A 23,623-nucleotide genomic window follows, 5' to 3' on the forward strand; every position below is an offset into this window, starting at 1 on the left:
AACAAATTTTGGCATCTACGAGTGCCTGTTGTTTCAACGGGGGCCATTTTGGCAGCAGTCTGGACTTCCCCATCAACCTCCTCAGGAAGATGATGGAGTCTTGTTCTCCTGGAGCGGGTGCTGCCCACATTTACCGGTGAAGGGGTGATCAAGAAGAAGATAACCAAGGGAAGCACTGCTTCTGATCTGGGCCATTCTCGCCATTTTAACAATGAGCTGGCGCTTGCAATTACTCTGTAAAACCTGTGATCGGTGGCATCCAGAGAGCAGTTACTACTTAAAGAAACACCACATGTATCTGATGTCAAGTTTCCCACCTGCGGCATGAGGGGCAAGCACTCTGTGGATTAATGCAGAGATCCTTCATGCCAGTCCATAGCAACGCATTCAGTCAGCTCTGACCTGAGGCCATCTCAGTCTCCCATGTTTCTTCCTCTTGCCACCAAACGTCCCCTCTGCGCGCCTCCTATGCATACACAGGGCAGGGAATTGCAGAGAAGCTGGTCCTTCCCTATGTGCCACCACTGCTTTAGCTGAAATATGAGATGATCTTTCTGTCTCGCCTTGGTCTGAACCCTGCTCGTGGTGAGGAGAGGACTCGGGCAAATCTTCCTGTGTTTATCTTCTGCAAAAATCCAAAAGGATGGAGAATATCAGAGCTACCTACACCATGGCATTGGATAGAGTATTACTGAAGCTTACCTAATAGATCAAAATCTCACCTGTGTGCCATAAAGTCTGCTTGGTCCAGCAAAGTCCCTTTTCTTTGATGATAAGTTCCTGCAGTCATTATGGACAGATGGATCTTTAGCCTGCAAGAAAGAGAAGTTTTGTGTGTAAACGCTATAGCTGCATTTCAAGACCACCAGCAGAGGATGTCCCATCAGCCTTTCCAGGGATGTTGTACATTTTAATTCTTTTTACAGCAGGAAAATATTCCTATTTTGAAGCTTTTAATCTTAATTTTCTGAGGTTATTAAAATCCTTCTGAAGTTAGAGAACTTTCGTCTCATGTAAATGGAAAGAGAGGTTGAGATAAAGCTTTCCTTGGAGACAGATCCTTGGAGAAAGGCGGCTCCTCTTCATGACATTTCCTCTCATGCAGGAGGCAAAGCAGAATTTTTACCCTCTAATGTTGTATTTACATGTCAATTACACCAGTCCATAGTGTTAGGTTGCAGCATTTCCCACCTTTGCACTGACAGGGAGCCAAAGTCACCTCTGTCCATTCAGAAGAAAAGATGGATTGGAAGTTGTGCATAAATAGAGATTAAAGGTCTTCACAGCAGGATATACATCTATCTTAGACTTCCATTTCAGATATTTTTTCGTAGTGCAAGATTAATTAGACAGAGACAAAAAGAAACATTAAAATGCCTACAGTTCACACGTATTACATGTTTTAAAATCCATTATTCTACATTCCACATTGAGGGATAAAAAGAAAATATTGTTGTCAATTATAAAATGCTAAAGATAGCTCTATAGTTTTTAAATGAACAATGATAAAAGCCTTGAAAAATTCCCTTTGATGTGAATGGAGTCTTCAGCATTTTGAAATACAATAAGATGGATTAATTGCTACTCATTAGGCAGCAAGTTGGGACAGCTTTGAATGCGCATTCTCTTCTTGGCATTAGCTATTGCCTGGCTGAAATAGCCAGCTTTTGTATTTACTCCTGTCTTCTCTAATAATAAGCAAATTGGAGATCAGGGCTAGAAACACTGAAGTGCTCTCTGTCTTTTGTCCAGAACAATTGTATATTTTCATGATTTGTTTATCTTTTTTGAGCTACAGCTAATTATTGCAAAGGTTATTTGAATCAATACGAGATCTGAGCAGAAATAACATCTGCAAAATTGCTTATTAGGAATCTATTTTATGTTAGTGTTACTGTAATATCCATTTTGTGAGCAGATTGTTGTTTCTTCTCTTATGAAATTTTTTTTTCCTTACAAGAAAAGTTTTGTATTTTAAATATTCGTACCGGTTTTAGGGCTTATTGAATTAATACTGTGTTCTATTGTGCTTACTTTTCTTCATACTGTCTTAGATTTATTTTATTTTTTTTTTCACAAAGTCATAGATAACGTGGTATTCAAAGCCTCATTTATCATTTTAGGATAACAGTTTTTATTTTTTGGCTGTAGAACTCATTTGAACTGATTGATTGAATTATTCTTCTGTTTATGTTGGATTAAAAGAAAGTCGAGCACAAATCCTTTTGTGCTTGTCATGTAGAGCTCTTGTTTCATGTGGGGCTTTTATAGATACCAAGATTTATAATTGGATGATACTGGGGAATTATTATTATCTAATTTAACTATGTATTTTGCGTTCCAAAACTAATGCGTGAAAAGTAAACCTCAAGGGCCTGATTCATTAAAAGTTATATAGTCTCCTTGCGTTAGATTCTTAGCGCTTACACCTTCCAAAAGCAGTGTTTGCAACTGCAGCCAGAAGCAGTCAGCTAAAACATGAGGCAGATCCTGATCTCCATTTCGGTGATGACATTTTAGGGGTTTAGTGGAACTAGACCAGATTTCCACTGATCGTACTCTAAATCCACCTCGGTGACATTCATTACTAATTACGTACCACAGCACAGAAGACTTTTATAAGGGGAGGGGAAGGCAGCAGTCTAGGAGTGCAGTCTGTTACTTACTGTTACAGTGTCATTCCTGGGCAGCAGCAATCCCATCAGAGCTCATAAATTAAGTAGGGTCAAGCCAGGTCAGGGCCAGATGGGACCTATCTAAGGAATACCTTAAGCTCCAGCAGGATTTAATGATTCAGTAGGAGATACTGTCCCCCCAAGCCTCTGCCGAACCACAGCACAGGACCCTGCAGCACTCTGGGCCAAACTTTCGTTTTACCTGCGTAAGCGTAAACCTCATTGACCCGAAAAGATTTATTCCAGCTTTGCACAGCAGCGCAAGCGAGACCAAAACCAAACCCTTTCTGTCTTGGACAAGATAGGAAATCAAAGTCTTAACTATTTGCGGTCATTAAAAATCCCACAACGTTCCTGTTTAGAGTAGGGGTGTTAACCCATTTGTCCTGGCCAAATTCCAACCTGGGTAATTACTGTAATCTGCCTGTTTAAATTACCCCTGCCGTTTTAATTGGATATATTACTTCTCTTGCTGCCTAAACTGTGATGTAATACCATTGTGTGTTATTAATCAGTTACCAAGTTTCATCCCAGAAGTGGCCACGTTGCAGTGATAGGTAGAAAGACTCATTCCCTCTTGGTTACAAGAGCTCTCCATTACGGCGTAAAAAAAACCCAACGTATACTTGTTTTTTTAAGTGGCAGACAAGCTAATATTTCAATTTAAATAAACAGCTTTAAAATGTGGTTTTCTGTTTTGATTTTGAAGACTATGAAGTCTGCCTGATTATAGAAGCATAGGCCACCACCTTGCAGCTCTCCAAAATGTTCCTGGAGCTGAAGGTGCTTTTTTGCCAATGGAAGTCAGGACCTCTTATGTATTTGTATTTGATTTTGAATTTGATTTCTTTCATGTTTGAATGTGAAGTTACAATTAGTTTGAGAAAAACTGATCTTCCAACTATGCAGAGGTTCCTAAGCCTACAAAAGGTGAAACTTCCTGTTGATGTATGTTGGCCTGAGTCAGTTGGTGTCCAGTGGAGCTGGCAGATTTGTCATCCTTGGGAAACTTTGTGAAGTCACTGAAGTTCCTCAAGGCCCTATCGCAGGGCCTGTATTTCTGAGCTGTCATCCTATATGTTTTTGCTTTCTCTCCATACTCCTGAAAATGTAATTGGTCAAAGAGGATGAGATGAATGGCCACCACAAAATGTAGAACATTCTGGGGTGAAAAGCAGCAATTGGCAAGAAGAAAGGAACACCCCCTCTCACGTCATGAAACAAAAGATATTTTTTTCCTCCAAAAATCCCTATGGCTGCTCCTAAAGTTAAGGATCATCAGACTCATGGCTGATGGAGGCAACAGCTCCACAGGACAGTCTAAATGTTCCTCTTTCTGTGAACAGAAGGTCTTCACGGAAGGGTAAATTTTCAAAAAGTTTTCTTCAGTTCATCTGTTGTAGTGGGATTTACCCGCCATAACTGTTGCTATCTAGAAGTTGGGTGTCCAGGCTCCTATTCTAGTCCTTGGACAGTGATAACATTACAGAAGGTAATGCACTCCCATTGGTTTTGATGCCTGGTAAGGAAGAAATACATTGTAGGTGCTTACTGTGCTAACAATAGCAGGAGGTTAGCTGTCTGCCGTAGAGTGGAGATATTACACAGCTAAAGCAAGGCGAGATGAACTATGTCATAGATACACAATTTGTCCTGCGCTCATGCAACTCCCAGATATGGACTTTTATATCCCTAACAAAGCTTTTACTTTTAAATTCCCCTTTAGTTTAGATCCACCTAATAGTAAGGCCCACATAGCAGCGGAAAACAGTCTGAGTTTGGGAACTTGTCAGGAGCACAGGCACTGGCTGCACCTTCACGTGGTGGCACTGGTGTGGCCGGTTGCAGCCAGGAGGCGGTTCAGGAGAAGAGGCTGTAGTTCTGCAGCAGTTCTGGAGAGTAACAAGGTAGTCACAAAAGTAGTACTCGCTTAGTTTTGGAGGTTGCCTGTGTCTCTTGAATCATGCATTTCACACACAGGATATCGAACCCCTGTATGTTTTTTTTTTGTTACGATGCAGCTGACTGCGGGTGAGACTCGCATGCTGTGGCATTTCCAAGCCAACTCACCTAAGTAAAAAAGGGGGAAAAAGGAACAGAAAAGTCTGGTGGGGCTAGCACCTCCACATTGCTTAAGGACAGACACCTCCTTACTTTCATGTTCCCATGATGGAGGGCCCTTCTTACTGCGCAGGAGGGTAGAGAGGTCAGCTTTCTGGAAAGCTGCACGTATCTCAGGACACTGCCACCTCTTAACACCCACCAAAGCATTTTTTAGCTCAGTGGTCTGCAGACATCCAAAGGCAGCCATGCTGTGCGCAACCCTCCTGTACACACCTTCCTGCCGTGGGGCAGGCAGAGGTGAGTGCCAGCGGCCGGCAGAGCCAGAGCTGACTTCCAGCTCTTACCCATCGAAGTGGTTGTAGTTATACAGGAAAGTTACAACTTGGAGAAACGACCAAGTTTTCTTCACGCACTGAGGGACAGCATGTCCGTCCGCCCCCAGAAGCGGCTCTGTAGATGCGCTGTTGGCTGCAGAAAGGTGGTCCTAAGGCTTGGACAGTCAGAAGGCCGTGCCTGGCGCTGCTGTGTGGGAGGCAGCGCAGGTGAGTCCGCAGGCGTTGATGCTGCTGCAGGCGGCACCGCAGCGGGTTGCGCTTGGGGGTGGCATCCTGCGAGGTGCAGAGGGGGACGCTGCTGGAGCGGCTGCTCCCCTGCTCCACCTGCCCCTCTCACGGCTGCATCCCACCGGGGCACCCGCCGGGGCTCCTTGCACAGCTCAGGGAGCAAGCTCAGCAGCAATCCCCTTCACTCAGTGTCTGCAGCTTTCACACAGACGGGCGGGGGTTATTTCCCCCCGGTGTTTTGTTGTTAGGTTTTTAATCCGTTTTTTTTATCCCTTTTAATGAATCAGTCCCTAGGTGAAAATAATGCATTTGTTTAAATCTGATATTTAATGTTGGGCAAACTGCTCTTCCTTTGTCTCTTACTATTTTGTTCGTATTTTACTAAGAATCTGCTATTCTACACAAGCATTTTAATAAACTGTTTGTTGTTGTATCCAGGTAACAAGCATGGTAAGTATTTTAACTAAACCAAGTATTATGTACCTTAACTGTGCTTGGCAGAATTTTTGGCTAGCTTTTCCTGTACTTTCAGCCTTTGCTGTTTCTAAAGGAGCTACTCAAAGGAAGAAACTGCTCACCTATAGTACTACTACATACCAGCTTTAGAGCGAGCATATGTGCAAAGTCATATATCATATATAAGAGCATGCACCTCTCCCCAGCATGCTTGCTACTTTGCTTGTAAAATAAAACTAGAAAAAAAACCCCAAACATCCTTGCTTAATACTGCTTGTGTTCCTTCATTCTAAGTCACGTACCTAAATATTAGCACTTATTAATAGAGTACTTCTGGATGAGGAACCTCACTTTACCAGATCGTAACAGTCTGTTGTTTACTTATTTTACCTGACCTAAGATAGCCACTTAGTTAACTCTGTTGCATTAAGAGGCTTTTCCTTTCTGTCATCGTATGTGATTGGCAGTGTCTAGGACTCCAAGCGCTGCTGTAATACAAGTAATCGATAATAACCCATCTTTTCCTAAACTTGTTCCCATATGCTTGAAAACAGCGGAAATTTTAGGGCTGATTGTTTTCTTTGGGAACACTGTAAATCAGTAAAATACCATAATTGGAAGTTTAAAATGTTATTTACATTTTTGTTATCTAACTATTTAAATACTTGTTGTAAAACAGAATCCAAAATATTTCTAAACCTGTAAGCATGAAGAAAAATCTGTCATTGTTTGCGAGTCAGTCGCAGTTCTGTGTTCTCATTTTACAGCGTAATACGAAAGGCAAACTTCTCTTAGATCTAAATGATAGAGCTCAAATCTCAGTGCTCCCTGTCCTGCAGGCAGAGCCTTAGCAGCAGACCATGTTTAGTCCAGCCTGATTTAAAATCAGCAGAATTTGCCCAGATAAACAAATGGGCAGTAGTTTGGTCTCCCAGAGCTTCCTGCGTGTTGGCAGAGCAGACTGTGAGAATTCAGGTCTACCATGCATGTCTGAGAGGAGGTTTTGCCTTGAGGTAGTTTGAGTGTTAGCCTCCGTGCTGTATTTTTTTTTTCCTGCATGGTTTGCTATTTTTGCATTTTCTGTGTGGCTTTTTTAAGTTTTTAGTTATGTGCTTGTAGCTGCAGTTACTTAACATCATTTGTTGTGCCAAATGTTTTAAGACTCCTGTAATTGTCATATTAAAGGATCAGACAGCAAAGGACAAAGCACTCCAGCACATGGCAGCAATGTCATCAGCTCAGATAGTCTCAGCTACTGCTATTCACAACAAGCTGGGCCTGCCAGGAATTCCCCGTCCTACATTTCCTGGGGCACCTGGGGTAAGTTGTTAGCCGAGTCCCAAAAAAACCTCTGTATTCTCTAACAATGTTCAGTGGAAAACTAAGGCTGAATGAATGGATTAATGCTTTCGTTTGTGTTTGCAAAAGGAATCATGCTTTTTCAGAAATAACCAAAATCTTTCAACAAAGAAAACAATTGTGGGTCTGTTTGTTTGTTTTTCCTCTTTCAGTTTTGGCCGGGTATGATTCAAACGGGGCAGCCTGGATCCTCACAAGAGTAAGTCTGAAAATTAAAATATGCTTCTATATGCGGTGTTGGGATGGCTAGCGCACTTTGCCACCAGAGGATATCAATGAGGCAGGAACTTGCAAATTTTTCTAAAAAGGAGGAAAAGATAGTTGTAGGGAAAGGAAGAGCCTTTACAGTGATGTGAACTCACATTCGAAAAAGTTATAAGGGAACCCAGTGCTCAAAGCTGAAGCTGAATACCTAATTGGCACGCTCCTTTTTCTCCCACTGCATGGTGAAATGCAATGATAATGCCAAGGAAGCAGCTGGTAAAGTTTGGCCTGTGAATAAGTTTCCAGCACAAATACTTCCACCCTCTTTTAAATATATGAGCAATACTGGAGGCAAGGGGGAGGTATTTTCCTGCAGGGCAAGAGACGACTGTGTGAGGCCCATTAGTGGTCAGTGGGGTTACTATCTTTTGGCCCCATGGTAGCGACAGCATCATAATTGCTCCTCCATCAGGTGTTACGTTTTCAGCCCCGCGGTGGTCTCTGGAGCAATGTTTCCCAGCCTTATTTTTCGTCTTCTCCCCGCTTTATTCCCTGGAGGTCCATGGGAGTCTTTGTGCGGCTGTAGTTCGGTGTCCTCTGGATTTATTGGGAGTCAAAGCAATCACCATGCATGTCTGCTGCAATACTTGCAATGGGTGGGTCAGGTTTCCTGCTGGGTGACTGAGTGCAGATGGACTCCTCACTTTAAGATGTTGGGTGTAATTCTCATCTCCCTCTCTCTCTGTTACCTCTTTACTGTCTGTCTGTTAAATGTGCTATGCAAGGAAGAGATATGTTTCTGGGTAAAGGTGATTAACCATGTATTTTCTTATAGTCTGTGACTCTAGTGGAATTTACTATGTATGAATTTTGTGTAACTCTCTATTCCAGCGTAAAGCCATTCGTTCAGCAGGCCTATCCTATACAGCCATCAGTCACAGCTCCCATTTCAGGTAATTCTTCCATTTATACTCTTCTTTCAAAAGACTTGAATTGTGTACTGAATGCAATGTGTTAATTGCTGAGATGGACAGAGCAACTGCTCCGTATCTAACGTTCCCTGTAGCCAAACCAAACACCAGTCCCAATGTCCTATGACCTGATTATATATGAGGGAAAATCATTGGGTTTGGGGTTTTGGGGTGGGGGGGTTGTGTTTTGGGGTATTTTTAACATTTTAGGTAGGAAGCACTAATACATATGCAAGGAGTGCATATGTGATCTCCACTCAGCATTCCATATTGTAAGGAAATGTTTTGTGAAAAATTACTAATAGGATGCATTTTTCTTTTTTAATACCTAAATCTCGCTTCCATCTGTAACGGGAATATACCTTAATTTATTTTAACCTGAAGCTAAAAACTCTTCGAAAACCATATATGTTTAGCCTTAAGTGTAAAACATCTCTGTGTATCTGGTTGTTGATAACTCTTCGCCTCCTGAAGGTCCTGCTCTGCCTGGTGCCACTTTGATAAGTACCTAATGTTTAGTCTGACTTCCATTGCTCAAATCGGAGCAGAAAGTAGCCCTTCCCATGGCTACTTCCCTACTCCTTTTACCAAGTTGGTTTCATGGCTAATTTCAGGAAAGATCATTATTTCTGTGCAGATGATAACTTTATGCCTCCCTTGCCAAATGACACCATGCGTCTGACTCTGCTTGAACTGCAGTTTTCTGACTCTCACCCAGATTTTTATGATTTTCTAGCTTGCTGCTATTTAACACTTAAAACTAAGGCTATCTTTTTGCATCCCTGATTATTTCCTTTTTTTGATGTTCCTAATTTACAACATTATTTTCTAAGGCAAACATTTTAAATCATCTTCTTTTATTCTTCCATGTTTTATCTCAGAATGAGATTATTAGTATTATTAGTAATATTTCTAAATCAGTCAAAACTCATGCATGATTTTTTGCTTCATTAGAATTCGTGTTCATGTCTAACCTGTCACGTTTGTAATTCTCTATTTCATACAAGCCTCACACCTTCATTGCCTAAATTTGAGGGCTGGAGTCGGGTGCCACACTCCCATTACGGGATGTGGACACACACTACCTGTGATCTCTCCCTTGTTCTCAACCTAGTTCAGGATTATCTCTGTTTTCTAACCTTTGGTGCCTCTCTCCTGCCTTCCTGGTGCCTGTGTCTCTCCCAAGAGCAGTTTTGCCTTCGAGCTGCTGCCTTTCCCTTCTTCCTTTACTGTTTTGTTTCCTTCTCATCTTATTTTCCACGATGAGTAGCAAAGAGATAGCATTTATTCTTTCTCTTGAGGTGAATTAGAGATGGTGGTTAACATCCCGTCTCTCTCTAGATCATGTCATTCCCTCTTTATTATCAATTTAAAACCTTCTTTTTCTTTTTAGGGTATGATTCAGCTCTCTACAGTAATTATTTATTATTATCTGTAATATAATGCTGCCTAAAAGCTCCAAAAGAAGTCAAAGACCCAATGTGCAAATACATAGTAAGAGACAGTCCCTGCCTTGGAAACCTAATACTCTAAATAGGAGAGGGGAGTTGAGAGTGGCAGAAGAAATAGGCAAAGAGAGAGGTGATTTACTTGTAACATGTGGCACATTAGGAGCCAGAAATGGAGGCCAGTCCTCTTGACTCCCAAGGCAGTAATATCTCCTGTGAGTCTTGCTGCCAGTTTCCAAGGAAGGGTCAGCTGTAAGTGTACTTGAAGTCTCTATAAATCTCTATAATCTAGTATATAATTTAAACAAAAATTCTACAGTGAGTTACAGCCCCAAGGAAACAAAGAAGTAGATCTTTTATTTGCACCACTAATAGCTTGCTGGGTTGGGACCTCTTTTTCTACATATTTTTCTGTGTTTTTCCAATTTTAACTCATTCTGAATTGATTATTTGCTAAAATTAATATAAACATCCGAGGGCTATGTGCATAATTCCTGATTATATTTAATTCAGAAAATATGAACTGAGGAATTATCAACTTCATGAAGTTCCTTTATTTTAGGATTTGAGCCCACGTCAGCTCCAGCTCCCTCAGTCCCTGCGTGGCAGGGCCGATCGATTGGTACGACCAAGCTCAGGCTGGTGGAGTTTTCGGCTTTCCTTGAACAGCAGAGGGATCCCGAATCAGTAAGTGTTGCCCTCGTGTCCGCTAATTTTCAGCTTTTCTCTGTTGTTCCCCATCCTCTGAGGATGCTTTCCAGGGTTAAGCCTGATGGATGGAATACACCTGGTGTTTCTGCATTCGCTACTGCTCAGTGTAATATTCCTTTCACTGTAGTGCTGCATTTTGCTTTCTTGCCCTCTTTTTCCCCCATTTGCAGAAGTGAGAGGCCTCACTGAAAGCAGGTGTGGTTTGCTGTGGCACCTGTCTCACTGCTGACCTAGTTCAGCACTTGTACCAAATTGCATCATGTGTTTTGGCAATAATTCAGTACTTAAACTTTAAGCTAAAGCCTAATCTGTTTCCTAACAGAAACAAAATTTGACTTGCACAGAAACTATGCATATTATTTCAAATACCTGACATTTGGGATAGCCTCTGGGTATCAGGATTGTCTCTTTTCCTTCCAGCCTCCCAAGCATGTGCCATTTAACTGTATTTTTTTTTTTTTTTAAATTTAGGTTACTCATCTAAATAACCAATCATTCAGCCTTCCTTGATCTTTAATTGTGTCTTAGTGTCCAATCTGAGGTTTGGATTTTTTTTTTTTAATTTTTTTTTTTAGGAAGGTTTTGGTTTTGTTTTGATATTTAGTCTGCATACTATACCTGCGAGGGTAGTTTATGAAGTTCGCTGTAATGTTTCATTTATTACAGTTAGCCTTCAACCTTGATATTAATCATCACATATTTACCGTGAACATTTCTTAGTAGCCTAGCACTGTTTCTACTGCGTCACAAATAAATCAAAAGAGCTGCTTTCAGCTCGAGCCTGAGAATTTTTACTGAGATAATTTCTGAAAAGCAAATACTGTCATGAATAGGTGATATAGATGGGCCATTCTTGTTCAGATTCCTGGTAAAATACGGTAGCTTGGAGCAGAGAGAAGCTGTCACTTGCTCTTTATAATTCAGCACTGGAAACCATAGCATTTATGGGCTCTGGCCAGGGGTGTTATCCAGGGAGTGTTTACCCTGAATAATGGAGATAGGAGACATAGCCCAGAAACCTTACAACGGAGGAATGCTCCTGGCGGAGAAACATCCCAGTGAAAATGTACCATATCTCAACTATTCATATACTAAATATGTGGCAGTGCGTTGGTTTGCTAAATGTCACGTTTTGCCAGGTTGAACTAACTTTGAGGGAGGAAATGTTTGGTAGCAGGTACAGTTATCTCAGTTATCTCTGCGCTTACCTGATGATTAGATACTGAATAGATTCCCTGGGATCCCTCTGCCTTCCCGTAGCCCTGATACCCACATTCTCCAGGCAATCCTGGATCTGGTGGGCTAAAGCTTCATCTTAGTGTCCTCCAGACTAATCCGTGACTGGAAGGCCTTCTCCGTCCCCAGCCCTGAATACATCCAGGCGGTGGTTTGGATTTCCAATGCAAAAACACAACATCCAGGTTTTCTCTTCAGGCAGCCTTATCGATACGCAGCTTTCGGAGTCCTGGGCTTGCTGACCCCATGTAACATGTCCTGCTAATTTATGGGCTCTGCTATATCCAAATTGCTGCACACCAGGATGTTATGTGTATGCCTCGAGGTCATCGGGAAAACAGGATGTGGCCATGTAATGCTCAGCGTTACTGTGCTGTATGCCAATGAAGTGGCATTTCAGTGTATTTTGATTTACTGTTTTGCCAATATACCACCTAGTAATCCTTTTTCTGTAGGATTTTATAATGCAAAACTATTTGCAAAACCCGTTGGCTTATATGGTGTAGAGCCCCTGTATATCTGCGTGGCTTTACATAAAAGGGAGTGAAAGAGAGTTCAGCAACTAAGTAACTTTTACGTCTTTTCGTCTAAGAAAAATCTCCCTCAAACCCAGTGTGCTCTGAACAGATAACATGTGCTTGCCTGTCACGCTGCTGGTGTCTGCGACATGAAACCAGCTGAGTGCTGTGAATATGTTTGCAACATGACTGACAGACCAAAAATGAGAAGACGGTGCTTTGGGGGGAAGGAGCCGGGGAGGGTGCCACTCCGCTGCGGTGGCGGGGCTCAGAGCCGGTTGTGCTCACGCAGTGTGAGGGCCAGCGGCTTGGGGACGTGTTGGGGCTCTCGTTTTTCAGGCAGGTGCAGGCTCGGGGGAATGCAATGCATCCACTCGCATCGCAGAGAAAGAGCGGAGGCCTGAATAGAAACATGGTTACCCAGGGCGGCCCTGTAAATACTGTAAAGCCTTTTTTGGAGTAAACTAGTATTATTTGGAATTCCGGAGGGGGCAGCAAGGCCCACCAGAGCTTGTCCCAACTCGTGAGCATACTGCCGAGAAACCTGCCTTTTAAATGCAGCATGTTTATGCGGGAGATTTACTAAGAAAAGAAAGAGCATCAAACTCCCCAGACTTGTTTTTAAAAAAACAGTTACTCACATGCTATAAAATTGCAAAACTGAGGCACGAAGAAAAGTCAATTCCCAGTCATGCATTAATCCCAGTCATGCATTAGTCCCAATTTAGGTCGTTCTTTACACGCATACTGTAAGCGCAGTGGGCAGTCCTGTGCCAGGGCTGCGTGGGGACAGCCTGGACTGGCCAGGCAGGAGCTGAGGGATGAGCCGCTGTGGGCAGCATGTCACCACTGAGACAGGACTGAGGAGAAAGGGAAGCAGTGTTTAGGTCAAATTAAGTGAATTTGATTATTTGGATCTTAAACAAGGGCATAGAAAAAAACCCGAAGTCAGTGTGACCAGTTCCCAGGGCCAACATAGAAGGGCGCTTGCTGGGGAGGCACGGGGCAGAGGCGCTGGTGCACGCCTGCCTGCCTGCAGGGATGGCTCCGAGGGGCCCTGCCTCCTGCCAGCCTTCCCCATCCCACCGCACAGACTTTTCCAGCAAGCACCAAAAGCCCTCCTTGGAGATGAGAGCCAACCCCCAGCCCCATTTAGCAATGCTGAAGAAAACAGGAATTCTGCCTGTGGTTTCTGCATCTTCATGTTGGTGCAACATTTTATTGCAGATAAATGCACAGCATTGAAAGGACGGGGTTTTACTACTTTTTAAAGAACAAAATCAGCAATCCAGGCAAGATGTGTGTTTTGCACCCTGTGCATATGAAGTTGCGCAGGCATGTGCAGTGGTTGCAGCATCTCCTGTACGCCTTTGTGCCTTTGCTGACCTCAGAATAATAAACGTATACACTGCTACGTAAGAGCTGTGTAAGAGTTCTCATGTATCTTCCAAAAAAAGATAGGTATACGTTCATTACGCTTCTGACATTTAACAGAAAATGACAAAGTATTATTTTGACAAATGGGTTTCCAACATTTTATTTAAATAAAAAGAGGACCCTTCCTCCCTCCCAACCCAAAAGTAGGCCGGAAAGCTTCATAGTAGTGGGGTCAAATAGACCGATTTATTGAAAAAGGCTTATTTGACATGGCACCTGGGGCCAGGACTCGATGATCCTGGGAGGCCCCTTGCAGTCTATATTCCTGCACAGCAATTAGAAATTGAGGTCTGTCTGCCCATGGTGACTCCCAGCGACTTCAATGGGGCTGTGCATGGACACAAAGGTCCACCCACAGGGAATTCATTGTAGGAGCGAGGCCTTAAACATTTCTGGGGTTCTTCCAATGGCAATTGGTGTTTAAAAGTACAAAAGCCCCTCAATGCCAGGCAGTTATGTTAATTTAGAGTGGGCATTCTGGTGGGTCGGAAATATGCTCCATAGAGTCCTGTCACTTGTGGAGGGCTGTTGACTTTTTTCCCTTGCCTAGCTACAAAACTGTTCCATTTACAAAAGAAAAAATTATCGAAAGGAAACAATAAGCAACCCTCACTGTAACTCTGCATGGCAGAAGATAGTCTGGGAGACATAAGATGGCACAGTTGCAAAAGCTTGGCATACTGACTCTGCAGTTAAGGATAGGTAAAATTACTCCTCCTTTTACATGAAAATCAATTCAGTTTACAAATGTCAAGCTGTATTTTCCTTTTGTGGCATTTTGTGCTGAAGTACAATTCCTAAACGGTGCATAGAAGCTGCCCTCGCAGGTCCAAACATCAGCATTTTAGTTACCTTTAGTTATTGCCTACCCTCTATAACTATATTCTCAACAGATAAACAAGTTTATGTACCCATCTGTTGGTTTCAAGACAGGTTTTCCTTAATGGGGGCTTTCCATTTTTACTGTAGTGGTTCAGGACAAATGCTTAAACCAAGTAATCCTGTGTTCCCTAACAAATATAAACTGAGTATGCAAGCAGATTAGAAGGGATCTAAGCTATTGACTGTTACACAAGCAGGTATAAAATGCGAAGACTATAACACTGAACTGATAATAATTCCAATTATGTTATTTATATGTATACATATGTATATGTTCAAGCTTGCTTTCCAATCAGGAAAAAAATCCTGCCACCACCCAACAAAAAAAGCCCTTCCTTCTCTTCCTTTTTGAGGTTTCTCACTCTTGCTGCCGCATTCATTTCGACTACAAGCACTTCAGACAGCTTTACATCTAAAATATCTATATAGGGCTATAAAGAACATGGCTGATGGGCATTTTCAGCATTAATCCACCTATCCAAACTGTCAGATTGTGTTAGGTCCAAATTTCAAAATGTATTTTAAAAAGTGGTGAAGAAATAAAATATTCTTTATGTTTTAATTCAGATTTTATTGTTGTTGTAAAAGGGCTTTGTGAGCCCAGGGAGAATTGTGCCTGAGAACCAGAAAGTGAAAGCAATTGCTCAAGGGCCATAAAAACAGCCTGCTATCATTAGCCAAATGCAGTAAAATTCACCAAAGTTAATCAAACCACCTAAGTGATGAAAAATAAATGAGATCTTTTCAAAAGAAGACCTCCATCTTTGAAAAAATCCATTGTAACAAGCATTGTTTATCCTTTCCATGTTCCCTGTAAACACTATAAAATGTTTAACTAAATGGAAGGGTCATTTATTTTGCAGTGCAAGAAAGCTACGTGCTGGCCCTGGGAAGCGAATGTCATACTCTGTAAAATGTTCATATTCAGGTGTCCATAGTTAGAAGTGCCAAGAAACCACTTTAAGGGGGTCCAGTATTGACACAGGCTCCAATCTGGAAACCGCAGCATCACAGCAGACCTCCCGGCTGGAGACGTTCCCGGGGGACCACATGGAGATGTGGTGGGCAGCCTGGGCCAGCTCCCCCAGCCCAGTGGTAGGGTCAGGACATGGGCTTTTCAAGGGAGTGTCGTGCGGTGAAAACACGGTGGAGTGGGTAGAGAGACTGAGCACAATTTATTCCTCGAAGTTGGCCCACGCTAACACTGAGGACAGGTGGAAAGACCACCGGGGCCTGACTGTACTCGCTCGCTGCTGCCGTCACGCACATTCTCTCCCGTTTCTCAAAACCCACCACGGCTGCCGGAAATTTCCCAGCAAAATTAAAAGTGCTGCTTTTGCATAACTGAAGAGGAGCGCTGGCAGCCACGGCAGCTCCCTCTGCCGGGCCCTGCCCGCGTCCCAGCCCGCACTCGCACCAGCCGGGTGCTGCAAATAGCCAGGGTTGGGCCCCACGTTACGCAGGGCACCCGCTCCGACCAGGGAAATGTGGAATTGGGGAGGAGGGAAGGAGCGAGTGAGGGAGGTTGTGGGGTAGCTGGAGCAGAGCCCAGGCTCACAGCCCCTGCGATGGGCCCAGGAGAGCCGTAAAATCAGGGGGGTCATCACAGTGGGGGGCCCCTCTGCCTCCCACAGCCTTGCGCAGCGCTGGGCTGCTCCTGGGGGGAGGAGGCGTGGGGGGACGCATGGGTTGGGCTGGCATCAGTGCGGTGGGCTATGGCTGTGCGTCTCCCCCGCGCCGCCGGTGTGCTGAACCCCAAGCATCCGCCCTCATGCTCACCCCGAGGGGCTTCGTGCCTGGCTGTGCTTCTGCCCCGCGTTTTCCTATCTTGTTACACTGCAGCTTCCCCCACCCCAAAATTGTTTAGCTGGGCTGCAAAGTCAGGCTCTCAGAAGTTGGGAAATATCCTCGTGCGTCTGCTCTACAACGCAGCGGTTAATTACATGCTCACATGTTTATTTGTTCCTGCTTCATTCAGTGTAGATGTAGATGGCCCTTCTTTGATAAGCAACTATTCAGTAGTTTGTTTTCTTCTGTTTTGAAATGCGTGGCCCTGTGCCCTGCTCGCTGTGCACTGTCTAACCTCTCCTCCAAACGGAATTAATAATTCCCCCATTTGCATTTCACAGATGTATTAGTGCAGTGATTTTTTAGATGAAGGAGCATTATTACTCACATTTGACAAACCAAGAAGTTCAGGTGCACAAGAATGAATGGGCCACTGATTTTGAGGGTCCACTTTGATTTGTCATGAGCCTGATTTTGCAGAATACTTAGCGTTATTGAGAGCTTCCTATATTCAGGCATAATTTTCCCATCTGAGCACTCAGCACTTCTGGAATTGGAACTGCAGGGTCTCAAATCAGACAGGCCAGAAATGAAGCATGCATCTTCAGTGTTGCAGGAAAGCTGATGAAAATGTTGTGTGAGCACCTTGCCCAACCAGCACGTCCCAGTTTCACACTGGGACTCCTGTGGGAGTAGCTGGGAAATGTTAATGTATCAGGGCTGAGGACCGCTCTCGCTCGTCACCTACCTCCCCATTTCTGCAACCATAAAGTAGCCAAAGATCTCCTTTGCTTCACATTCCTGATCCAATCCCTGAGCAGATCCAGGCAGGAGTCTGAACGGGTGGAGGTCCTTGAAAGGCTAGGTTGACCATGCAGTTGTATCATAGCATACCAGCATGGAAAGTTTGATTAAAACGTCACATGAAAGTGTTAAAAACCTTAATAACAGGAGTTGGTACAGACTCCAGTTGTAGCATTAAAGCGTTATAAATATAACTGCCAATCTGCTTCAGTGGAGGACAACAGCAACAGGAATGAAATATTCAGTTACTAGTGTTTTGGTAGAAATAAGAAAAATGTTGGCAGACAAAGTGATTTTCTTACATCAGCAGGAAATTAAACAGCATCAGATTTACAAGATACAGCGAGACAGCACAGCTGAGGCTGGGTAGGGTGCAGGTTAGAGCCGTGCGTAGACTGCTGATATACTAGTGATTGTTTTTTAATCAATCCACCCACCTGGCTCCTTTTTCCTCCAAAAGCGCAGTTGCTGCACAGGCAGCGGTACATTTTTAAAAGATGGGTTGGACCGGTCTGTGGAGGTACAGAGGGAACCACTGCATGGTGCCAGGCACTTGAGCAGTGCTGTTTTCTCTCTCTCATTTCAGCCAAAGCTCAGGCTGTCCCACCTGCCTTCCACTCACCTGTCTCTCTGAGCTGCGGCGATAGTCCTTGTGACCTCCACTACAGAATATATTCGGTCCAAAGAGAGCCAAGAGGCTGTCCCTCCATGTCAGGAAGAGAGAAGATCTGCAGCAGAGCCTTTTTAATGTACTTCTCCTTTGCATGGTGGAGTTTGGGCACACAAGACTACGCGCCGTTCAAGTTGCCAGCCTCTCCCCATGGTATTTTCTTGTAGGGATTTGTTGCTGCAAGTAATGATACAGACGGCCTCACCCTCGTGGTTGTTATGCTTGAAATCTGCAGGAAGCTACAGGTCTCATGGAGCAGCCCAGCTAGCAAGGCTGCCTCCTCCCTGTCCTGCTCAGCCGTCCTGCGGGTGTGCGAGGTCCGGCAAGGCACCGCTCGCTCGCTGTCCCGCTGCGGGGCCAGGGCTCTTTGCAGAGGAGCTTACACCAGCTGCACCAGTGCGGGGGTGACTCCCAGGCGTGCGAGCGCCATTCACGGGGAGGTTAACTCACAGCTGCGCCCCTGGCTGCACCCTTGCAGAGTGCTGTGCCCACGAGCAAGGACATCCTCGCGGAAGCAGCTGCTGAGGACCCTCTCTCAGGCAACCTGCCTTCCGCCTTGCTCCACATCCATGTCACCCAGCCTCGGCAGGGCCCGGGGAGCTACTCGCCCTCCACATGCTGCTCAGTGTGGTTATGCAGGGCTGCGCAGCCCCGGCGGACAGGAGCAGTGACGGAGCGGGTGCGTCAGCAGCTCTGCGTGCCCAGCTCACCTGCCCCAGCAGCGTGAAAGGGTCAGCTTCGCTGCCATCTGCATCTTGGCCACCGCTGTTTAATAAAAAACGTGGTCCTATACAGGCTAGTCAAGGCTTGGCGTTAGCTCCACAGGTGTGGGGAAGCACAGGGAGGTGGCAGAGAGAGCTGTAGCAATTTGCAGACCTGCATTTCATGGACCAGAAAGAATTTAAGCGCAAAATTGGTGAGGAGCTGTTAGAAATATATTTGCTGGCTGATAAAACAAATGTAGGTGATTTGTCTTTGTTCTGCACCAGCTTAAATGCTTGCATCCCCTGCCATTGGCAATTTGTCTTGGTTCTTTTAAATTCCTAAGTGGATTATAATTTTTCTCGTGGTATTATTTGACAACAGTCATATTTCATGGCTTTACTGGATTCTTTGGATACTTAGAATTTTTTTAAGGAAAGGAGCTCAGTAAGAGGCAGCCATCTCCAGGGCATGTCGTGTAATGCAGATGCTGAAGACAGAGCTGAAAACGTTCTTTGTATTTTTATGTAGTTTTTATCCTCGGAAAATACAGGATTTGACCTGTGATGGTTTACAGCATCTAAAGCACGTTAATACCTCAACGCCGGATGCAAATCCGTTAAATGCTGTAGCATGAGTAAATTCCTCAGCACCTAATGTACTTCAGTGACTCTGGAATACTCAGTTTAAAAGAACAGTGAATTCTCAATATAATGAGGATGTTTTTAAGCTTTTCAGACACTAATGGGCTCAAAAATACAGGCATAAAATTTAGCTCTTGTGCTTTTATCTATGCACAAACTCCTGTCATAGAGTATGTTTCTATAAAAACGATAGGGATCATTTCAGTATCCATTTACCCTGCTCTTAATATTATATTATCGTTTGTTAGTTCATAGAAATATGCCATATCTAATTAGGTTAGTAATGATTGTACTTAGCATAGGAATTGCAGCAACATAAGGAGAAAATAATCACACATTGCAATATCAAAATAAACATTTCTGTCCTAAGAATGTTGTCAGGTGATGTCATACCATCTGTCCTACTGTACTTGCTCGGAAATTTTGCTACAGCAGCATCTGGTCCTTTGGCGAGCTCCGCAGACAACTGTGGTAGCTTCACAGCTGCCTTTAACTTTACTTTCATATTTAAACAGTATTAAGACTTCATGCTCCGTGTTCCTATAAATGTGTTTGCTTTTACTAAAGTTTGGATACTGAGCAATTTGTATATTTTCCTGGTCTACAGAATAAGGTACAGTGTGTGAATTGTCTTGGGAATTCGCAGTTGCCAAACTGTAAAACACAGCTCTCCCTCCCGTCACTCCACAGCCGCCTTTGGGCCTGGGAGAGGGATGCCCTTTTGGGGAGGACACTTTCCTGGATGCAGGAGAACCTGAGCCCTCACTTCTGTTCCTGTAAAAATGTGGTTATTTGTACAACCTGGAACAGCTCCAGCAGAGAAGACTGAGAGGAAACAATCCCCAAATAAATAATAACCTGGTCACTAATGGTGGGGATGTTTTTTTCAAGCCCTTACTCTGAACGAGGAAAAGTAGAGAGATGTTTTGCAGCATCTCACATCCCCAGGGAGAGCACAACTGCTGGGCACACCTGGGCAGGCTATGGGGTGCTGGGGGAAGGGAAACGTTTTGGTTTAATTTTTCAGAGAGGTCAGAAGTGCTTGCTGCTACTGGGGACTTCTCATCATTCCCCTTGAAAAACAGAGAGGTTTGCCTGATCGCAGATAGGCTTCCATCAATAGCCATGTTCGGTGACCCAGCCCATGCCCTGTCCCCCTGCACTTCACCCCTGGTAGCTTAGGAAAGCAACAGGAGCAGGTTTCTTGACTCCCTTTCTTGCGTTCCTGGCAGTTCCCAGGTATATGGGCATGGATACGTTTTTCTGAGATCTAAGTTTTTCAGTCAGCAGCAAGATAAGTAAAAAATTTTCAGCATGACTTTTAGTTATTTACTCACAGTATTGCAAGCTAAATATGTGACAACTGTGTCAGAAAACCAAAAGTTGGAGCCATGGTGCTTTCTCATATTATTTTGCATTTTTTGTTTTGTTTGTTTTGTCGTGTTAAAAATGTCTCCTTAGTCCACTTTTGCCACTACTGCATGAAGTAACATGCTAAATCTGACCACGGGCCCTGTTACAGTAGTCCCTCATGGTTGCCAACCAGTACGATTTCCTGTATCGTGTATAAATGACCAGTGTGCAAGCTAGACCAGCGTCGGGTGAGGGCTAGCTGGCACACGTTCACGGCCACGCTCACTCCTGCACGCATGCGTTCGGCTCCCCACCCCCCAGTTATTTCTCTGCCATGCCTGTTTTCCTCTTCAAGGTAGAAACAGCTCTCTTTGGATCAGCTCTGCCCCTTTTGGGCTCCACACGCACTAAGTAAAGGCTGGGCAGTTTTTCCACTTGTGCGCAGAAGCAGCTGGGAAGGCATTATTTTGAAAGAGGGCTGCAAGGAAAATCCATGGAACCGGTGCTTTCAGACTTGGACTTGCTTGTGCAAACACCTTAATAAAGTGTTACACTTTCCTTTTTCCTTCCACTAAATTAAAAAAGAAATACAACCCTGTAAAAAGCATGGAATGTATCTAATTTTTAGCCCCATACACAGATGAGTGTTCTGTGATTCTAAATTCAGATTTCACTGTGCTAGATGATTTTTAAATAGATTTCCATTTAATTTCCTAAGTGCAGAAATCTAGCCAGTCCATTTCCTTTTCCCCAGAGTTTTGGACATCTGCTAGGGAAGACTCTGCTTACACCAAAGGAAGGCTCCGAGTGGATGTCCAATTAATTTAGATTTGTCATTTCAATTTGTTCATTCGGCAGGTATATTGTAAACAAAATAGCTTAAATGAGGTCTGCTTTGGGGTTTTAAATATTTTATTTGTGCTTAGCTTTTGGGAATTGTCCCTTATATACAGCATCTGTTCAATATGACGGGGTTTTCTAGTGTTCATTGACTGCATATCAGCTTTCCTTTAATTGAGTTAGCAAAATGTTTTGTGATCTGCATGGTTAAAAACCCCAGTGTTTAATCCTGCCACTCTCGAGCTCCTTCACCCTGCTCACACAACACCGTGAGCTGCTGATTGACTACGGGAGGGTCTTTGGGGTTTGTCCTTCCACTTTCATTTGAGGTGCTGGAAGGTGCTCTTGCCTTGGAGAAATGGCACTCCCAAAAAGACCATATTGGACTCAGTAGGGGGCTGCTGGGGACTTCACTGGGCCAAGGATTTCCTGCAGGCAGGAAAGGTGTTGCTGAGGTGATTCCCGTGATTATAATGAGGTGCAATGGGATGAAGTTAAGAAATAGGAAATTGAAGCAGAATGTGTTTTGGCAGAGATGGTCATCTATAGAGCTAGCTCCCGAGGGAAGTGGTAAAAGTTTGGCTCTTTAATATTACATGGGTCGAAATACTGGAGGACGTACGATTAGGACCACTTTTATAGTAACAGCAACACAGAGTAACTGGCCTCGTCATTCTGGAGTTAAAAGAATATCCCTTCCACCTCTTTTATTTAAGGGGCAGTAGCGTATGCTATAAATACAGGTTTGGGGTTTATGTATAGGAGGTGTATATGTGTGGGTTCTGTGGCACTAGCAGAAATTCAGGCTCTGAGGACATGGGACATTAAAAGGCATGGTTTAAAGAGGCAGAAATAGGCTTTCCTCGTGAGCATATTCAGCTTATTATGCTCTGCGAAGGGCTCTTTATCATCGTGCTGCCGCTGGGTCTTTCAGTGTAAATTACTCCCTTGAAGATGACCATGTTTTGCGGTTTGCAGTAGGGACACAGGTTTTTTGATGTTGACCCTTGTTCACAAGGGGCTACAACACAATCACTAAGTTGTTCATGGAAATCATACTGCAGAAAATCATAGTCCCAGGAGTAATGTGCGAGTCATTTAATCCATCAAAGCGTGCTACCCTCTGCAGGAGAACACGCAGACACGTGCCGTAATAAACCTCTGTTCTTTTTGTACAGCACTGATTTTCCTGTTTCTTTCTTGCAGTACAATAAACACCTCTTCGTACACATTGGACACGCTAACCATTCTTACAGCGACCCGTTGCTTGAATCGGTGGACATTCGTCAGATTTATGACAAATTTCCTGAAAAGAAGGGCGGTCTAAAGGAACTGTTTGGGAAGGGGCCCCAAAATGCTTTCTTCCTCGTAAAATTCTGGGTGAGTAAGACATGACGTGGAGAACCTCTCTTGTCGATAAGGCCTGTGTTTAGTATTTAGCACTCTTTGGGGTGCTTGTGGAAATTTCTTCTGTCGTCATTTAAAAGTGCAAAGCTGTATATCCTTCAGGTCGGACGCTGGCCCAGAGCCACTCTTGTTGACAGCTCCTCAAGAAGTCTGTGTTGTAGGTGACATACAAAGGCAGATGCTGCCTCAACTGTGCTTGACACAGCTGCTGGGCAGGAGCAAACAGGTAACCAGAGCCCTCGTTTGGAAACGGGGAACTGCCATCTAGTGGTTCCAGAAAAAACGGGGAATCGCAGAAATAGGGACTGCTTTTTAGTGTTTCAAAGGTTGAACTCTTGCCAAATGCAAATAGTACAAGTATCAGTCCTGCAATCAGTCCACACTTACACAGATAGGACCAAGCAGATTTGAACAAAGTGTGCAGCAGCACAACTGTGAGCCTGGGAGCGTTCTAGGGGTTTTCTTAAACATTTTTTGGTTGCTAGAGCCCATCTGCTTTCCCTTTGCCTTTTTGTTGGTCAGCCATGGGACTCTGCTCCGAAAGTTGTATCGGTTCGTATCAGTTGTGAGCAAGAGTGAAAAAAGAATTTGAACAGAAGCTTGAGATGTTGTATATTGATCTAGTTGTGATAAATTTTATTGATCCATCAGGTGTCTCTTACTGCATTTACAAAATCTCAGCTTAGCAATGCTATAGGTTCATACAAAACCTATAGCGATGCTATAGGTTCATACAAAAGGATCATCAAATCTCCAGGGCTGGACCTTATGTTTACACTAAAGCTTTTTCTAGTCATTAATTTGTTGGGGTATTTTTTTTTTTTTGGTATACTCCTTTTCATAGCAACAGTTATCATCTAAGCGTTTTAAATTTGTCTTTTAAAACATCAG

The 23,623-nt window shown here is 43.8% G+C and overlaps 1 protein-coding gene across 6 annotated transcripts in view; it reads left to right on the forward strand.

The window, feature by feature from the left end:
• Positions 1-23,623, forward strand: part of TEAD1 (TEA domain transcription factor 1) — a 163,361-nt gene that overhangs the window by 120,591 nt on the left and 19,147 nt on the right. For 4 of the 6 annotated variants that reach the window (XM_074586087.1, XM_074586090.1, XM_074586089.1 and 1 more), the window contains 6 exons: positions 5,741-5,752; positions 6,944-7,078; positions 7,270-7,316; positions 8,213-8,274; positions 10,303-10,427; positions 22,532-22,705. In XM_074586087.1, the coding sequence (XP_074442188.1) occupies positions 5,741-5,752; positions 6,944-7,078; positions 7,270-7,316; positions 8,213-8,274; positions 10,303-10,427; positions 22,532-22,705 (555 nt within the window). The remainder of the gene's footprint in view (positions 1-5,740; positions 5,753-6,943; positions 7,079-7,269; positions 7,317-8,212; positions 8,275-10,302; positions 10,428-22,531; positions 22,706-23,623) is intronic. The other 2 variants (XM_074586093.1, XM_074586091.1) reach the window with 1 other exon arrangement.

This window comes from Larus michahellis, chromosome 4 (assembly GCF_964199755.1).
Source record: "Larus michahellis chromosome 4, bLarMic1.1, whole genome shotgun sequence".
NCBI lineage: Eukaryota > Metazoa > Chordata > Aves > Charadriiformes > Laridae > Larus > Larus michahellis.